The 19,092-nt window shown below is 37.3% G+C and overlaps 2 protein-coding genes across 2 annotated transcripts in view; one reads left to right on the top strand and one right to left on the bottom strand.

The window, feature by feature from the left end:
- Window positions 1-3,970, bottom strand: part of LOC139464875 (E3 ubiquitin-protein ligase UBR3-like) — a 61,558-nt gene extending 57,588 nt beyond the window's left edge. The window contains exon 1 of the mRNA XM_071246438.1: window positions 3,583-3,970. Within this exon, the coding sequence (XP_071102539.1) occupies window positions 3,583-3,811 (229 nt within the window). The 5' untranslated portion in view covers window positions 3,812-3,970. The remainder of the gene's footprint in view (window positions 1-3,582) is intronic.
- A 2,240-nt stretch (window positions 3,971-6,210) lies between these two features.
- Window positions 6,211-19,092, top strand: part of LOC139464873 (transmembrane ascorbate-dependent reductase CYB561-like) — a 46,519-nt gene continuing 33,637 nt past the window's right edge. The window contains exons 1-2 of the mRNA XM_071246437.1: window positions 6,211-6,262; window positions 8,156-8,198. Of these exons, the coding sequence (XP_071102538.1) occupies window positions 8,185-8,198 (14 nt within the window). The 5' untranslated portion in view covers window positions 6,211-6,262; window positions 8,156-8,184. The remainder of the gene's footprint in view (window positions 6,263-8,155; window positions 8,199-19,092) is intronic.

Raw genomic sequence — 19,092 nt, 5'->3', positions numbered from 1 at the left:
GATTTACAAGCCAGAAAAACGATCACATTCCTATCTTCCTAAGTGGGTCTTAAGTGGGAGTGATGTTGGCTATCATTTAGTGTGGAAAAGGGGATGTGGTGTATGGTTTGTTGTCAGTCAGAACTGGAAGGATGTTTGTGTTAAATTTAAAAAAACTTTTAAACAGGAAACAATAAAATCACATGAAAAATCTGATGGGAACAATTTCAGCATGAAGAAACTAACATTTAACAACTCAATTAAATCCAGTTGACACATGTGCAGCCAAGACATTGACTATGTTGGACTTACAATTAATCAAATGTGTTTGAATTTCATAAATTCCCATTACCATTGTAAGAAAGGCCGACCTTTCACTGATTTATTTTACTTTAAGAACTTGATGAATCTTTCCTCCTCTTACTATTCCCTTGTCTGAATTGGGTGAGTGAGTGTTGTTTTACACTGCTTTTCGCAATATTCCAGCAATATCACAGCCGGGGACACCAGAAATGGGCTTTACACATTGTACCCATCTCAGGAATCGAACCTTGGTCTTCTGCGTGACGAGCTAACGCTTTAACCATTGGCTACCCTTCTACCCCTGTCGTCTGAAGGCATGATAGTAAACATGGTAAAGGTTACAGCTTATTCAATAAATATGATATACCAAAGCAGTCAATGAATTGATCCTTACAGATAATAATAATGTCAACACAGATATGTACAGGTTTGTTTGTTTGTTTGTTGTTTAATGCTGCACTCAGGAATAATTCAGCTATATGAAAGGCGGTCTGTAAATAATCAAGTCTGGACCAGACAATCCAGAGTAAAATTGTCTGCAGCAAAAGAGTGAAAATTCCTAAATGGATCACAAATTTTTCAGTTTATTTTATACAGCACAAACTAATGTAATGGTTTTGTAGAAGTGAGTTGTATTTCAATGATCAGTTGGAGCAAAATGATGATCTTTTTATCCCAATTGCCTGATAACAGTGGCCAAGTTTGGAATCCTGGGAAAACTCCCTGCCATGGTTCTTGTATTTAAGTGGTGCTGGCTTGATTACCTGGGAATATGTAATGACATAGTTAAAATAAGATCCCAGTGCCTGAACATGTGAAGGAGTCACATAGAAATCATGTTTTGGAGCAACAATATCAATAAACCACAAAAAAATGTGACAAACACATGGAAAACGATGAACTTGTGACCGTGCTTAATGAGCATTGTGCTTCACAAAATAAAGGATATAAAGAAATGGAATAGGGTATTAATCATGGTAATCTCAATGAAAAGGAACGGACAAGCTTTACAAATTACAACTGCCTACTGTCGAGCCAGGATTTATCCAGGATTCTAAACAAAGAGCCTCTGGCAGACAAATTGGGAAATTTTTTTATTTTGTTTGAAACTGGGATTTTTAAAAGTTCTTATTTTACATTCAGGGGTAGGCCTATTTTAACATTGTATTTTGAAACTGCATTCAATGCAATAATATATACCTGAACATTACAACTCTTCGATTGTGTTCAGTCTTTCCACAATCAATATCATAAAATCATTTTTTAATACTCAGTATATTGGTTGATCTCAAATAACAATTTTTATCATTCATGTGTTTCCTGTCATATACTTGCCAAATACCCTGAGGATGCATCCGTGGGTATTTATTGAATGAGTAAAATTAAATAAATGATTATGTTGAACCAGCATCTTGTTTTGTTCCATTTATGAATTTCAATTTACACTCTGGTGTTTCAAATTGCTTCTGAATTCAAAATTTTGAATGATAGAATATATTATGATAGGTATTGCAATACGACCTTGTGCATCGTAAAATATTGTGATATACTTTAAACCTCCAATACCCATCCCCAGTGAATTACAGGTTTCTACAAAGCCATAAAATTAGCTATTTAAGTTTGTTATATATAGTAACCCTATTAGGGAAACTCTTAATTCCATTCTGTGTAATTTTAATGACATTTGGGGAGATTATTGGCCTCTGAGCGGGTCTCGATAAATCCCTGCTAGCCTTTGTGAAATGCTGAGTTTGGTGATGGATCTAAACTATGATTCAAGTTGACAGACTTTTAACATGTTTAATTACAGAGGCTGTCTTAATACTCTTATGGCACCCTTAAGAAAAAATAATTGTCTTGTACCGGTACATATTTTGTTTTTCAGTATTTTTCATTCTGTATATCATTTTTGTGATTTATGCCAATTATATGGTGTTGTCTTTGCAAAATATATCTGATGATGTTTTAGTCAATTTGGTGTTATATTCACAAGGCATATTTGGTGCCATTTTGGACCAGGTTGACGTGGCGCTGTTAAGCCGTATCCCAAAACACTTCAATCAGTGTTTTATGGAAAGGTTAGAACACTACTGATCTGACAATGACAATGACTTCTACGCTGATGTCCGACTTAAAGTTTAAACCAGAAATTGCTTAAACACTTTGCACATACAGATAAGACAAATTGCAGAATTACTTCAACATGTTAGTCCATATGACAACACTAAAGTATACTAAATAATGATGCTGACAGCCGCCTGGTTTTGAAGGCTCAAAATGTTTTGGCACAGACTGACTGCATTGATTTGTTTTACCATGTATACTTCCAATGCTGAACCAGCATTGCTATTATAACATGCTATACCCTGCTTGACAAAGGGACAGGTTGTGATACTAATGTTCATAAGTTCATGATCTAATCTTTGTCACCCTTAGATATTTGAACATGAAAACTGCATTAGTAATGCAGAATTGACTGGATCACTGTGGATAGTCCAAAACATTTAGCATGAGTTTAGCATGTTTAGATTACCTTACTTCATATCTTTGTTTATTGAAAGCCAGTTTTCTACTACTGACTACACACAAAACACACACGCACGCACACACACGTTTTAGTCAGTACTAGAAAAGTGGTTAGTTTTCTACTACTGACTACACACACACACACAATTTAGTCAGTACTAGAAAAGTGGCTAGTTTTCTACTACACCCACACACACGTTTTAGTCAGTACTAGAAAAGTGGCTAGTTTTCTACTACTGACTACACACACGTTTTAGTCAGTACTGGAAAAGTGGCTAGTTTTCTACTACTGACCACACACACACACACACGTTTTAGTCAGTACTAGAAAAGTTGCTAGTTTTCTACTACTGACTACACACACACACATGTTTTAGTCAGTACTAGAAAAGCGGCTATATAGTGAATGAGAAGTCAGAAAATGAATAACTGAAAGTTAATGTCACTGACCATGCTGACCAAGTAACAAAATGTTTCTGCACGACTGAACAAGACAGCAGGGCTGCTGGCCATCCGGTAACACATCTATGTCAGCAGTACATGTTCCCACCGTTTTGAAACATTGTACTAGCCTCAGGCTGCACCCCATGGTGACAATTTGGTTTCCTAAATATTGGTTTTATGACACGAGTTCCCACATAGTGAAACACAATGTGCAAGATTTCATAATTTAAATTACATACGCTATCGTAAGTAATGACACTGAAAATAAAATAAAGAGATTTAGATTTCCATTTATGTTCAAGATAATTTGCCTGTCGTGCTGAATCTCACCTGTCTTAGCAAATTCATCGAATGTGGAACCTCCTGCAATCAACCACCTGCACCATTCCAAAGGTTCGAAATCATCAATTGGTCTTTGGGGTGCAAGTAAATGTTCTAGAAAATCGTGGAATTTCTGCAGATTGGTTTGTCTTGCGTTTTCTCCTTTAAAGTACGTTGCTACACTCCTTTTGCTGCGTTTCAGCAGCGCTGATCCCGATGGCATGTCATTTCCAGCCATTGCGAAGATGCCATATGGGCTGCTTGAGCAGATTCCACCTCTTATATCTCCTGCGAAACCCTACTAAGTGTTGTCAAAGTGGTGACTTAATTAGTCTGTATCAAATAAGGACAATCTACATCTTCCCACTCAATGTCAAATGCAATAAGCCATAACAAGAACCAAAATAAACGCAACTTCCGGACAAGTGATGCGCCATCTGTATGGTTTGCAAGGACAGATAACTCGTTTATTTATAAGGTGTATTATAAAATTGGTATCTCCAAGCGAAAAGGAGTTGTGCAAATGATGAAATTATGCGAGATCGTCTTCTCTATTTTTATCAAACACCCCAATGTAGTATTAATAATCACTTAGAAACCAAAAATCGATTAACCCCATACCCTTTGGGATTGGATTCCTGCTAATAATCGAGAGTTTTTTCCATGTATTAAATTAGGATGACCAACTACAATTAAAAGTGACATATCATTCAGCTTGGTTGTCTAATGCTGGAGCATTTCGAACGTGAGTAATGGAGAAAGCCCATGTTGAGTTAATATGTCAGAAAAAGATTCTTATTACTATCGCATCGACGAATTGTCCAGGCACCAAGTGGTCAAAAGGACGGGTTGAGGTTATTTTGTAACCCAAACGAATTTGTGACCCTAGAAAATTCGTAACCCTAAAAATAAGAAACTTCGTAACCCTAAAAAAAAGAAACTTCGTAACCCAATTTCGTATTTCTAAGTATTCGTTTACAAGAGATTATTATCTTTGGATAATAGGTTTTCAAAATTTTATATTTGTTTATAAGACCTCTGATAAGACAATATGATTATCGCGATTTCTCCCGTTATAACGAGTTGTGTGATGTCACTGTTGAGCAATCCATTCACTTCATAGGGATACAACCCGTGAAGATTCCGGGGTAGAATAGGTCTTCAGCAACCCATGCTTGCCGTAAAAGGTGACGATGATTGTCGTAAAACGCGACTAACGGGATCGGGTGGTCAGGCTCGCTGACTTGGTTGATACATGTCATCGATCCCAATTGCGTGGATCGATGCTCATGATATCAATTACTGGATTGTCTGGTCCAGACTCGATTATTTACAGACCGCCGGCATTTAGCTGGAATATTGTTGAGTGCGGCGTTAAACAACAAACCAACCAAATCATAGGGATACAGGACAAAACATACGTGATTGAGATTTCATAGAACAAACTTATCACCGCGCACTCATTGGATTCACATTTATAAAGTCAACCATTCATTCTGTATAACATTCACGACAACATACGCATACATTCAGCCAGCAACACACAATCAAACACATAACAGTAAAACAATAACCAGTATCCCAGTCATGTCGATCAATGCTCAGTCTCTGCATAGTCTGGTCCAGACAATACTTACAGCTGATGTTGTTGTTGTTTTAAGTGTTTAAGGGGTCGGCTTCTGCCGTAGCAATGTCGGCTGACCTGTCCCTCTTTTGGACTCATGTGTGTGAGTAGGGTACACATATCTATTGCGCGTTTTAGTATTCACAGAATTTCTGTTTTTGTTTTGATATGATTTTAATTTTAGTATATTGATATAATTTCATTTTTATCTTTGGCTGCTCTGCTTATATGCGTTCGAGAAGCTGTCCGTCTCTCAGAAATAGAGTCAGTTTAGCCTTCCCTATTGCATCTCTTGGCTTTAGGAGATCTACTGGCTGATGAAAATCATCATCACTTTATGTACCTTATGTACTTTTTGTACCAGTCTCCATCTCAACAGGTTATGGGACCCAGCAGCCCATAAGTAATTGACAGTTGAAACAGTGTCAAACTTGGAGTGTTGTTTCCCTTTGAAGATTAGCTTCGATCAAAAGGGAAAAAAACATATGTTGATCTTTTTTTATATATAAAAATGGCGCCCCTATGCACTCACGTTATATGTTGTTAAGATCTAAATAAAATTAATATTTTATGTAACATAACTTGAGGTGGGAAATTAGTTTTGATTTGGGGTACATTTTGTATGTAACTCTCCTTCCATTACATATCTCCCCCCAAAACAGTGATTTCTTTTACGCGGAACCATATATATATTCATATATTATATTATATACACATGTTGATACGACGTGAGACATACTTTAACGTCATGTATTTATAATGATACATTGGATGCATGTGTTATTATCTGACGTTTGTAATATGTATGTATATACTGTGTATGATGTAAATGTATCTGTCATTTTTCAGAATCTATTTTGTAAAACCTTATGAATAACTGATTGATATTTGACAATGTCAACAGCTTATTATTATTATTATTATTATTATTATTATTGGCGGGAACAAATGTGAAATTGGTTGTATTCGTTAAATTTCCGGTTAATATTTTCATATATACTGAAACCGGAAGTGAACAATTTTGCCGCTGCCGCTTGAGAAGGTTTTTCTGTCACCAGGGAAGCCGTGAGTAATTTTAAGAAATGTTTTGTTATCTTTCCTTTACTGAAGATCGGATTTTTAGTGAACGTTTGCATCCATCTATTACACTGTTTGACTTTGCCGTTACAACACTGAACTCATTATGTATGGAGATCTTCCTGACCAAAGTCAGTGTATCCTATTGATCTAGATGTTGCTGTAATAGTAAACCAGTATCGTTTGGCAATATTGAAATAAAACCGAATTATTTCTATGAGCAGTAAATTCAGAATATGAATTTTTAGTTTACTTAGTATAATTTAAACGAAATTGTTAACTTTTTCATCTTGAGGTGGGAAATGACGAAGTTACAGTTGACAATATTGTGGTTTCTGATGGCTCATTATTATGCATGGCTTGACTCCGACCATCTGTCACGTCAGGAATCGGCAAATATCAAAGAGATCAGGTTTATTTCAGTCAATTTTAATGAAGACATGTGTCAGCCACTGAATGCTGTTCGTAGATGCCTTTGTTAATTAATGTATAATAAGCATCAGTATTAAAGCTAGCATCATAAATAATGACATTATTATTCTGATAGATCTCGTAATTGGTTTGTCTTTGTCTGTCAAACAAACTTATATTCAGTTGTGATGTCATTAATAATATGCATACTGTATTTTGAGAAATGTGGATAATGATAATTGATGATGACAGATTAGATATTTATTTCTTCTTCATATTTGTTATGGACAACAGTAAAATACCTATTTTATCAACTATAAGCTTAGATGGTCTAAAACATCTGACAAAGAGTTTATCAGAGATTCAGTGTGTTTAGTATGTTTAGAAAATAAGATTCATAAATTTTCGAATGATGACCATGACATTGCAGGTAATTTCAATTATTGCAATATAACCAGTATACTCATATATTGCAATACAGACACAGAAGAATTAATATATCATCAAAGAAATTATATGTCCTGTCTTGAGACATTATGATCGACTAATTCCTATCTAAACAGCACATGCATCATTCTGTTTACATTAACATTCCATATTGATGATGTAATAGGTAGTCTCATTTATCCATACTGTCAAAAGCCATCTTGCAATTTGATGTCTGGATTATTGAGTGAAGCAGTACCATTTGAACAGTACAAATATATAATTTGGGCTCCAAAACATTTTGCAGTATTTATCACAATACAGCTCTCCCTTTTCCGATATATTGCAATATGATTTATGTGACAGTATGCCAACCCTGTTGTGGATAGACCATTGGTGGTTGGTGGTTCGATCCCCGACCATGTCATGCCAATAGACTTTAAAATGTGGTACCGTATTCGACGTAATAAGCGCCCAGGGCGCTCTCAAAATTAGAAATAGGGGTTTTATTAGAATATTATTTTGGTGGAAAAAACACAGTTGAAATATGAATTTCGTGGTTTATGCTGACGGTCTGAACTGTTTATATACTGTTTAATTGCCCATAATTAAGGGTGCATATAACACACGAGTGAGTATTATACACGAATAAATAAGTCTTGTGTACATTGATCAATCGGAAGGGGTGCTAATTGGGATTGTTCACTTGCAAATATATTAGCAAATATTGCCGTGGGCGCTTATTAGAGCGGGGCGCTTATTACGTCGAATACGGTACTTGTTTTCACACACTGCCATCTTCCAAAGACAAGCGAGTTGACTGACTATAAAAGTCCAGTTTCCTCCCTTGCCAAACTCTGTTGGAATTCTGGGTTTATATTTTGGCAGGACTAATGAGTCTATACACAGTCCAATCAAAATCACTTACCACTTAAATCTGTACCTGGTTCGTAAACTGCCGCGCAGATTTCGGTCGACTGCAGGATTTGCAAAGCATATGCATCATCAACTCTGTGTTGACTGATATTTTCCAAATCTTTTCAGGTTTTTAATCAAGGTGCTCAAGTAATTTGATGCACTTCACGAGGTAAGATTCATTTTATTACTAAATAGATCTTGATTATCGATCAGATTGTCTTGACTTGATACTGCCATTTTGTTTGAAGCAAATGCAAGTAAAATGATAGGTGGAATCTGATTGGTCAATAGGAGGAACACAGAAGGGACATGACTTGTAATAACCACTGGTTGCGCAACTATTGAGTCACAAAATTCAAGCCTAGTTCGGCAAGGGTTGAAACTGGACTGTTTTAGTCAATTAACCAGGGCAGGCTATCGATATGGATAAAAAGATCGATAATAGCCAACGAAATATCGATCAATTATCGATAACTATCTGAGAAGTAACATTAAGCTAATATGCTAGAAAGTATCGAAAGAATTCAACATATTTCACACCACTGGTGAGCAGTGAAACATGGATTACTTTGTTGACATTTGAGATATAACAAAAACAGTTGCTTTCCGTCTTCGACAAGGGACATGACTGACAATAACAAGTCTGTTTCGGTAAAGCTATCTTTCATTACAATAGTTTATGTAGATATTCATTAATATTTGTTCCCATCAACGATAATTCCGATTATCATGATTATCAATGTTTTTAACTAGCCCTAGCGTTAACTCCCTTGCCTCGGGATGATCTCACCATGTCAGATGCTTGGCATTCATTAGACGAAACAAGGGCTTCTCTGCTCGGACTCGGTATGATGTGTCTGAGTGGCATGTACAGTGTACATGTTAAACTGTGGCATGGTATCTCAGTGGGCAAGCACTATTCAAAACCGGCATAAGTATGGCTGGGTTTTACCTAGACTTACAAAACTTGGGGCTCTGAAAACCCCCAGTAATTAGTTTTAAGGATCTTTGCAGGCAATATGAGGGTCCTGTAAATGAATGAAATGGTGTAGTGCACTGTATGTTTAGATAATTACTTTTGAGCCTGGAATGAATCAATGATCATGTAGACAGTTGTCATCATTAATGCGTGAAATGACAGTAGGGCTGTATATTGACCTGGATTTTGTATTGCAATATATTGCCATACTTTAACTTGTATTGCGATATGTATTGCGTTATGTTGCCAATTTACATTTTCATGAGTTGATCAGAATTATACCCTGTATTAGTGTCAGATACCATCAAGCTCCTTCCCAGCGTGTGACACCTTCGTGAAACTCTCGGTATAGAGAGCTCCGCGAACGGGCTATCGCTGTGAGGAGCTTGATAGTCACAATGTGTACACGCTAATTAATAAAAAGATCGTCAGAGGCAAGTTGTATGAGAAAGATACTATATTCCATCTCCATATCGATTAGGAACACATTAATATACTATTTATATTTGCCCCAATATATTGCTACATTTACAAACGTATCACAATACATATTGCTCAAGATTTGTACCACAATATACCAGTGTACCATTAATCCCGCACACCCTTAAATAACAGACACCCATAACTCCTCTTGATGTGGAGTAGGTACAATGAATATTATTTTGCATCCAATGGGATGCAGTATAATTATTTTCAGCGTCCATTCTCTACATTTGTGCGTACTGGATGCACGTTTGTGTCGCGTAAACCCTGAGTTTGGACTAGTAAACAAGCAGCCACACACACATGCATGAACGTGTCTTTATAATTGCAGTTAAATCTTGAACGCACGTCACATTAAACCTATTCACACTTTTGTCACAGTTTATTATTGATAATCAGCATTTGAAAGAAACTGAATATTTCCAATGATAATAGATGGAATTATGTCTGATTCAGAACATTTATCATTATCATACTTATAATAACACCCTGTGAGTTCTTGCATATCATGAACCTTATCAAGAAAGACCAGAAAAAAATATGTATTGTATAGATTTTGTTAATAATCTTAATTTGATTTGGATCAGTGGGTGATAAAAGATAATTATCTTTGTCTGGTTTGGTCTTTATAAATATAAATCTGTCATTTTTATTTTGAAAGTCGGTGGATCTGGTAACCAAGCAAATAAGAATGTCAGGCCTTCGGACACAAGACCAAACTAGTTTATTCAAGAATTGTTTTGTTAACAGTTTGCATGGTTAGGTTAAATTATGTAATACAAGCCTCAGTATGTCTCAATTGTATTACAATATTGCAATACCTCGGGTGCACACACAGGGTTGTTTCCGAAATTATGTCACCATCTCTATTTCCCTTGTTAATTTCCAAATGAATTTGTCTCACACTTAGGTTTAATTTGATTGGATGTGATGTGATTCAGATAAAATGAAGCTTTGGTGGTGAATGGGTCCAGAGTATGTATCAACCTGTGAAGATCCGGGTCAGAATAGGTCTTCAGCAACACCTGCTTGCCGTAAAAGGCGACTATGCTTGTCGAAGAGGCGACTAACAGGATCGGGTAGTCAGACTCGCTGACTTGGTAGATACATGTCATCATATCCCAATTGTGTAGATGGATGCTCATGATGTCAGTCACTGGATTGTCTGGTCCAGACTCGATTATTTACAGACCGGTGTCATATAGCTGGAATATTGCTGAGCATGGCGTTAAACAACAAACAGACAAATAAACAGAGTATGTATCAGAATAATATGGATTTGATACTAAAACACTTATTAATCTAAAATGCATTAAAATGTGTGAAGTGTTATCAGACCCATTCAGTCATTGCTGTATTCAAGCTGTGTGTCAGTGAAGCCCCCTGTAAAATCACATGCTATCTGTGCCCTGCCCTGCCCAGGAGAATGCTGAAAAGGTTGTAAGCTGTGGTTTTGGTGGGGAGTAATCCTGATAAGTTACCTAATTCCTTGTACATGTATCATTTTCCTCCTAGAGTCTGGTATGGCTTGGACAGGTAACTCGGGTACCTTAAGTACTCACGGAAATGAAAAATAACTGTTTTTCTCAATCTAAAAATCCACACAAAGTGTTACATAGCTGTAAATACGAAATACCAAAACAACTCGAAAAGTAATAGTCTGGATTTGCTAGTTTGATCTCAGTGAACAATACAAAATGTACTTTACAGGAGGTAATTTGTCGGCACCTTCAACATTCAAATATAAAACTAAGTCCAAATTGACATAGCGGAAACAGACTATAGGCATTATGCACCTGTTCTCACCTGTCGACAAGGTGTCACCTTGATCTACTTACACCTGGTTGTGCCCTGTTTCACAATAGTCTGTTTTATTCACATTTATACACAATTTTACATGTAAAAGGGCATAAAAACATTTGATACGCTGTATTTGTGCCACGGCCCAATTAGTACTAATTTAGTTGTTTGAATATTTACATATTTAGTATATTAACTGCATTTATTTAAGATCTGAGGTCGAAAAATAGTTTTTTTTTTCATTTCCGTGAGTACTTTAGGTCCGATGGATCCTGTACAGGACCTGGTCACACAGCTGTATTTTCTTAGATAAAAACCATGTGCATCATACACAAAATATTGTACCTATTTATTTATGATCTGAATGTGAATAATGCAGTTAACAAAATAATGTCATTGTGAAGGCTGGTGTACACCACATACCCGGGGCGGGTACCGGGGTTGTAAATGTGGCCCCGTCCCATCCCTAGAGCCTAGCATTAACAACCCCGCACTTTTGATGTCATTCCAAATTAATCATGGAAGTCAGGGGATCCTGATGTTAAAAGTTTTTACGAGGTTCCTGGTTATGGCTGTACTACAGAAGCACTCCTCTTGGACAGGACCCCACACCCCACCCCACCTTATATTTGAATACTGTCCCAGTGGAGTACCCCAAGCTTTTTGCATTGGGACAATCCAGTAATGTCACAAGGCATCATTCCCCGGAAACCGTATGATGATAAGCGACAAAAATAACCTCACTTCCCTGAGTGCATTGAGTGTAAGTCAGATGGACTGGATGAGGACTGTGCATGGAAGTTGAAAACTTTAGCATCTCGGTTTTGTAAAAAATTCTTTTAATCTACAGATGCTTTCCGACTTTTTTGAGCAAGGAGAATTCAGTTGACATTGAATCAAATCTTAAAGTGTGGGAACTTGGAGCAGTTGATTATTGACAGACTGTCACCATATAGTTGGAATAAACAAACAAACAAACAAACAAACAAACAAACAGCATTCAACAAACAAACAAATTTGAAGTCATAAATCAAAATCAAGTTTTCCAAACAAATTTCATCCAAACTTGTGAAAACCCTAACAAGCATGACACACCAATAATATCTATAAGTGATTAGTATTTTGTACCATGCTAACAGGTATGTCTTCACAATACTGCTGTGTAAGATTTAATCAGCTGCTTTATAATGCCCCCAGCTGTGAATGACAGCGTGACTCGCTCGTCTAATGATATACCAAAGCAGGGAGTGTGATCGAAAAAGAAAATTAGGAGCTACACCAACATGACAACATTTTATTAGAGTGTTTAGTCATTATTTCTTGGTTTATAGCTTTTTTGATAAAACGTTGTGCTTGCTAGGTGGGAAAACTGAAATATCTAAACCATTTCAAATTTGTCTTTTTATTCTTGGAAATGTTGTGTTGTCTGAATAATTTGCCTCTGCCATGTGGGGGCGGTCGGGTAGCCTGGTGGTTAAAGCGTTCGCTCGTCACGCCGAAGACCTGGGTTCGATTCCCGACATGGGTACAATGTGTGAAGCCCATTTCTGGTGTCCCCCGCCGTGATATTGCTGGAATATTGCTAAAAGCTTTGTAAAACCATACTCACTCACTCACTCACTCACTCTGCCATGTGCAGTGTTGTGTGTTTGATAGGTATTGGATTGCTTGCATATTGTCTGATTTAATTTTCACTTTTTAATTGTTTTGGGTCAGAAGAATCTGTAAACAAACTAAAGTTCGACCTAATTAACCATTTCAAATGACATACAGTATATGTTAGATATATATCTGCAGTAATTGCGTTGGCAGGTAGCTGTACAGCAGTTAAGGCAACAAAGTTTTACTTGACCCAGAATCTAACTAGATATTGTCATGCACCTATTAAAAAAATATCCCTTTATCATGTTAACCATGTGGTGTGAAGAAATAAGGTACATACATACACAGGCAGTTTTGTAATAAATTGTCCCCCGCATGGCTCAGCCGACAAGTGTAAATATTCCTCACAGGTCAGCACAGTCGTAGATCACATTTGCGTGATGAATGTCAAGTGCTTGTTCTATATTTAGAACTGTATGTGTTGTGTGTGGATGTAGCCTTATTTGTTTCATTTACGTTCATTGTCTTTGTTCGTTTCTACGATGAGACGACTTTTTACATCATGTTCTGGATGTTTGCTTTTGTTTACAAGTTGTACATATATATCCGTGACTGGTGCTCTTAACACAATGTAAGGGTTGGCTGAGAATGTGTTAGTTTTGTAAAACGTCTCTGAAAGTAACTTGTACAGAAGTTTCTTTGTTAACTAGTGTGTGATTATCACAAACATGTGAGCGAGTGTCTTTATCTGACAAAACTCACGACTGTGAGACAGTTGTTTTATAAGTCACATGACTGGTGGATTAGGTTTGCTTAACCTAGTGCTTGACATTAGGAGAGTATGACTTGGCTCATTTCATTCTCAGTTTTCCTAAGGTCTGTTGTTTTCCTGAATTCACCTAATTTTAGAAAAATAGCTTTGTTTAGTTTTATGCACTACGTTTCTCACCAGGGATGAGTTTGCAGGAAACATAGGGACTGTTGAGTACATGGTGTCTAAGACAGTGGATGCACAGAGTTCCAGATAAGCTGTCTATTTGCATAAAATATGCAGAATAAATCACTATTTCTTAATAAATTTTAAGCTGCTTGTTTTCGGCATTTCATATTACTTGTAAGAGAAACTAGATGTCTGATTTGAAGAGCTGAGTATCGCCTGAGATTATGTGATCTACATATCAAAATGCTGACTGATGATACAATGGTATCACGATACAGTTCAACAAATAGTAAGAAATGGTGATATCAGTGACATAAAACTCTAAAACCTCTCTCACCATGTCCGTGTGTTCCGCCATGCTTACAGTTGGTGCTATATCGGCCAACGTTAGAGGTAACAACTTTAGTTCCTGTTCTGTTAAAGCGTTCGCTTGTCATGTCGAGGTACCGGATTCGCTTCCCCACATGGGTACAATGTGTGAAGCCCATTTCTGGTGCCCCCTACTGTGATATTACTGGAATATTGCTAAAAGTGGCGTAAAAACTCACTCACTCACTTACTTTTGAACTCACAAACTGAAGATTGAGGTATCATCTGTACCTAACTGATGATGACATCATAGATATTGGTGAATCGTTACAGCCCTACTGATACGCAGTGGAAGTCTAAATTTATAACTCAACAAAACTTAAAGTTAATGTCTGTTTAATAAGTAAAACACAAATTTACACCATATTTGAACTGACCCACGATTTCAGAAACAATTTCTAAAATAACTATTTACTATGATTTGTCCTTATTTGACAATGTTTTAGTCCTTATTTGACTATATTTCAGTCCTTATTTGACTACGAAAAAAACCTTATTTGGTTTTATTAAAGTCCTCATTTGACTTTAATTCCGACCATTGTGCCCTGATTTGACACTGTCAGAGGCAGCCACCGTCTACATGGCTGCTCTCTACCAAGCATGACTGTACAAGTACAAGGCTAGGGACAGAGTTCCCCGCCGCACACATTTGCGCATGCAGCCCGTGCTGTCCAGAACACAACACTTTAACAAGTGGTGCGTTCGCGCTAATGTTTCTGAATGATTTGTCATCCTTCTGTTCACCTACTGATTGGTGGGGTGGGGTGTGGTGGGGTGAAGCCCCCTGTAAAATCACATGCTATCTGTGCCCTGCCCTGCCCAGGAGAATGCTGAAAAGGTTGTAAGCTGTGGTTTTGGTGGGGAGTAATCCTGATAAGTTACCTAATTCCTTGTATCATTTTCCTCCTAGAGTCTGGTATGGCTTGGACAGGTAACTCGGGTACCTTAAGTACTCACGGAAATGAAAAATAACTGTTTTTCTCAATCTAAAAATCCACACAAAGTGTTACATAGCTGTAAATACGAAATACCAAAACAACTCGAAAAGTAATAGTCTGGATTTGCTAGTTTGATCTCAGTGAACAATACAAAATGTACTTTACAGGAGGTAATTTGTCGGCACCTTCAACATTCAAATATAAAACTAAGTCCAAATTGACATAGCGGAAACAGACTATAGGCATTATGCACCTGTTCTCACCTGTCGACAAGGTGTCACCTTGATCTACTTACACCTGGTTGTGCCCTGTTTCACAATAGTCTGTTTTATTCACATTTATACACAATTTTACATGTAAAAGGGCATAAAAACATTTGATACGCTGTATTTGTGCCACGGCCCAATTAGTACTAATTTAGTTGTTTGAATATTTACATATTTAGTATATTAACTGCATTTATTTAAGATCTGAGGTCGAAAAATAGTTTTTTTTTTCATTTCCGTGAGTACTTTAGGTCCGATGGATCCTGTACAGGACCTGGTCACACAGCTGTATTTTCTTAGATAAAAACCATGTGCATCATACACAAAATATTGTACCTATTTATTTATGATCTGAATGTGAATAATGCAGTTAACAAAATAATGTCATTGTGAAGGCTGGTGTACACCACATACCCGGGGCGGGTACCGGGGTTGTAAATGTGGCCCCGTCCCATCCCTAGAGCCTAGCATTAACAACCCCGCACTTTTGATGTCATTCCAAATTAATCATGGAAGTCAGGGGATCCTGATGTTAAAAGTTTTTACGAGGTTCCTGGTTATGGCTGTACTACAGAAGCACTCCTCTTGGACAGGACCCCACACCCCACCCCACCTTATATTTGAATACTGTCCCAGTGGAGTACCCCAAGCTTTTTGCATTGGGACAATCCAGTAATGTCACAAGGCATCATTCCCCGGAAACCGTATGATGATAAGCGACAAAAATAACCTCACTTCCCTGAGTGCATTGAGTGTAAGTCAGATGGACTGGATGAGGACTGTGCATGGAAGTTGAAAACTTTAGCATCTCGGTTTTGTAAAAAATTCTTTTAATCTACAGATGCTTTCCGACTTTTTTGAGCAAGGAGAATTCAGTTGACATTGAATCAAATCTTAAAGTGTGGGAACTTGGAGCAGTTGATTATTGACAGACTGTCACCATATAGTTGGAATAAACAAACAAACAAACAAACAAACAAACAAACAAACAGCATTCAACAAACAAACAAATTTGAAGTCATAAATCAAAATCAAGTTTTCCAAACAAATTTCATCCAAACTTGTGAAAACCCTAACAAGCATGACACACCAATAATATCTATAAGTGATTAGTATTTTGTACCATGCTAACAGGTATGTCTTCACAATACTGCTGTGTAAGATTTAATCAGCTGCTTTATAATGCCCCCAGCTGTGAATGACAGCGTGACTCGCTCGTCTAATGATATACCAAAGCAGGGAGTGTGATCGAAAAAGAAAATTAGGAGCTACACCAACATGACAACATTTTATTAGAGTGTTTAGTCATTATTTCTTGGTTTATAGCTTTTTTGATAAAACGTTGTGCTTGCTAGGTGGGAAAACTGAAATATCTAAACCATTTCAAATTTGTCTTTTTATTCTTGGAAATGTTGTGTTGTCTGAATAATTTGCCTCTGCCATGTGGGGGCGGTCGGGTAGCCTGGTGGTTAAAGCGTTCGCTCGTCACGCCGAAGACCTGGGTTCGATTCCCGACATGGGTACAATGTGTGAAGCCCATTTCTGGTGTCCCCCGCCGTGATATTGCTGGAATATTGCTAAAAGCTTTGTAAAACCATACTCACTCACTCACTCACTCACTCTGCCATGTGCAGTGTTGTGTGTTTGATAGGTATTGGATTGCTTGCATATTGTCTGATTTAATTTTCACTTTTTAATTGTTTTGGGTCAGAAGAATCTGTAAACAAACTAAAGTTCGACCTAATTAACCATTTCAAATGACATACAGTATATGTTAGATATATATCTGCAGTAATTGCGTTGGCAGGTAGCTGTACAGCAGTTAAGGCAACAAAGTTTTACTTGACCCAGAATCTAACTAGATATTGTCATGCACCTATTAAAAAAATATCCCTTTATCATGTTAACCATGTGGTGTGAAGAAATAAGGTACATACATACACAGGCAGTTTTGTAATAAATTGTCCCCCGCATGGCTCAGCCGACAAGTGTAAATATTCCTCACAGGTCAGCACAGTCGTAGATCACATTTGCGTGATGAATGTCAAGTGCTTGTTCTATATTTAGAACTGTATGTGTTGTGTGTGGATGTAGCCTTATTTGTTTCATTTACGTTCATTGTCTTTGTTCGTTTCTACGATGAGACGACTTTTTACATCATGTTCTGGATGTTTGCTTTTGTTTACAAGTTGTACATATATATCCGTGACTGGTGCTCTTAACACAATGTAAGGGTTGGCTGAGAATGTGTTAGTTTTGTAAAACGTCTCTGAAAGTAACTTGTACAGAAGTTTCTTTGTTAACTAGTGTGTGATTATCACAAACATGTGAGCGAGTGTCTTTATCTGACAAAACTCACGACTGTGAGACAGTTGTTTTATAAGTCACATGACTGGTGGATTAGGTTTGCTTAACCTAGTGCTTGACATTAGGAGAGTATGACTTGGCTCATTTCATTCTCAGTTTTCCTAAGGTCTGTTGTTTTCCTGAATTCACCTAATTTTAGAAAAATAGCTTTGTTTAGTTTTATGCACTACGTTTCTCACCAGGGATGAGTTTGCAGGAAACATAGGGACTGTTGAGTACATGGTGTCTAAGACAGTGGATGCACAGAGTTCCAGATAAGCTGTCTATTTGCATAAAATATGCAGAATAAATCACTATTTCTTAATAAATTTTAAGCTGCTTGTTTTCGGCATTTCATATTACTTGTAAGAGAAACTAGATGTCTGATTTGAAGAGCTGAGTATCGCCTGAGATTATGTGATCTACATATCAAAATGCTGACTGATGATACAATGGTATCACGATACAGTTCAACAAATAGTAAGAAATGGTGATATCAGTGACATAAAACTCTAAAACCTCTCTCACCATGTCCGTGTGTTCCGCCATGCTTACAGTTGGTGCTATATCGGCCAACGTTAGAGGTAACAACTTTAGTTCCTGTTCTGTTAAAGCGTTCGCTTGTCATGTCGAGGTACCGGATTCGCTTCCCCACATGGGTACAATGTGTGAAGCCCATTTCTGGTGCCCCCTACTGTGATATTACTGGAATATTGCTAAAAGTGGCGTAAAAACTCACTCACTCACTTACTTTTGAACTCACAAACTGAAGATTGAGGTATCATCTGTACCTAACTGATGATGACATCATAGATATTGGTGAATCGTTACAGCCCTACTGATACGCAGTGGAAGTCTAAATTTATAACTCAACAAAACTTAAAGTTAATGTCTGTTTAATAAGTAAAACACAAATTTACACCATATTTGAACTGACCCACGATTTCAGAAACAATTTCTAAAATAACTATTTACTATGATTTGTCCTTATTTGACAATGTTTTAGTCCTTATTTGACTATATTTCAGTCCTTATTTGACTACGAAAAAACCCTTATTTGGTTTTATTAAAGTCCTCATTTGACTTTAATTCCGACCATTGTGCCCTGATTTGACACTGTCAGAGGCAGCCACCGTCTACATGGCTGCTCTCTACCAAGCATGACTGTACAAGTACAAGGCTAGGGACAGAGTTCCCCGCCGCACACATTTGCGCATGCAGCCCGTGCTGTCCAGAACACAACACTTTAACAAGTGGTGCGTTCGCGCTAATGTTTCTGAATGATTTGTCATCCTTCTGTTCACCTACTGATTGGTGGGGTGGGGTGTGGTGGGGTGGGG

This window comes from Haliotis cracherodii, unplaced genomic scaffold, assembly GCF_022045235.1.
Source record: "Haliotis cracherodii isolate W230 unplaced genomic scaffold, xgHalCrac1.p SCAF_17, whole genome shotgun sequence".
Taxonomy (NCBI): domain Eukaryota; kingdom Metazoa; phylum Mollusca; class Gastropoda; order Lepetellida; family Haliotidae; genus Haliotis; species Haliotis cracherodii.
This window is presented reverse-complemented; position numbering and strand designations above follow the sequence as displayed.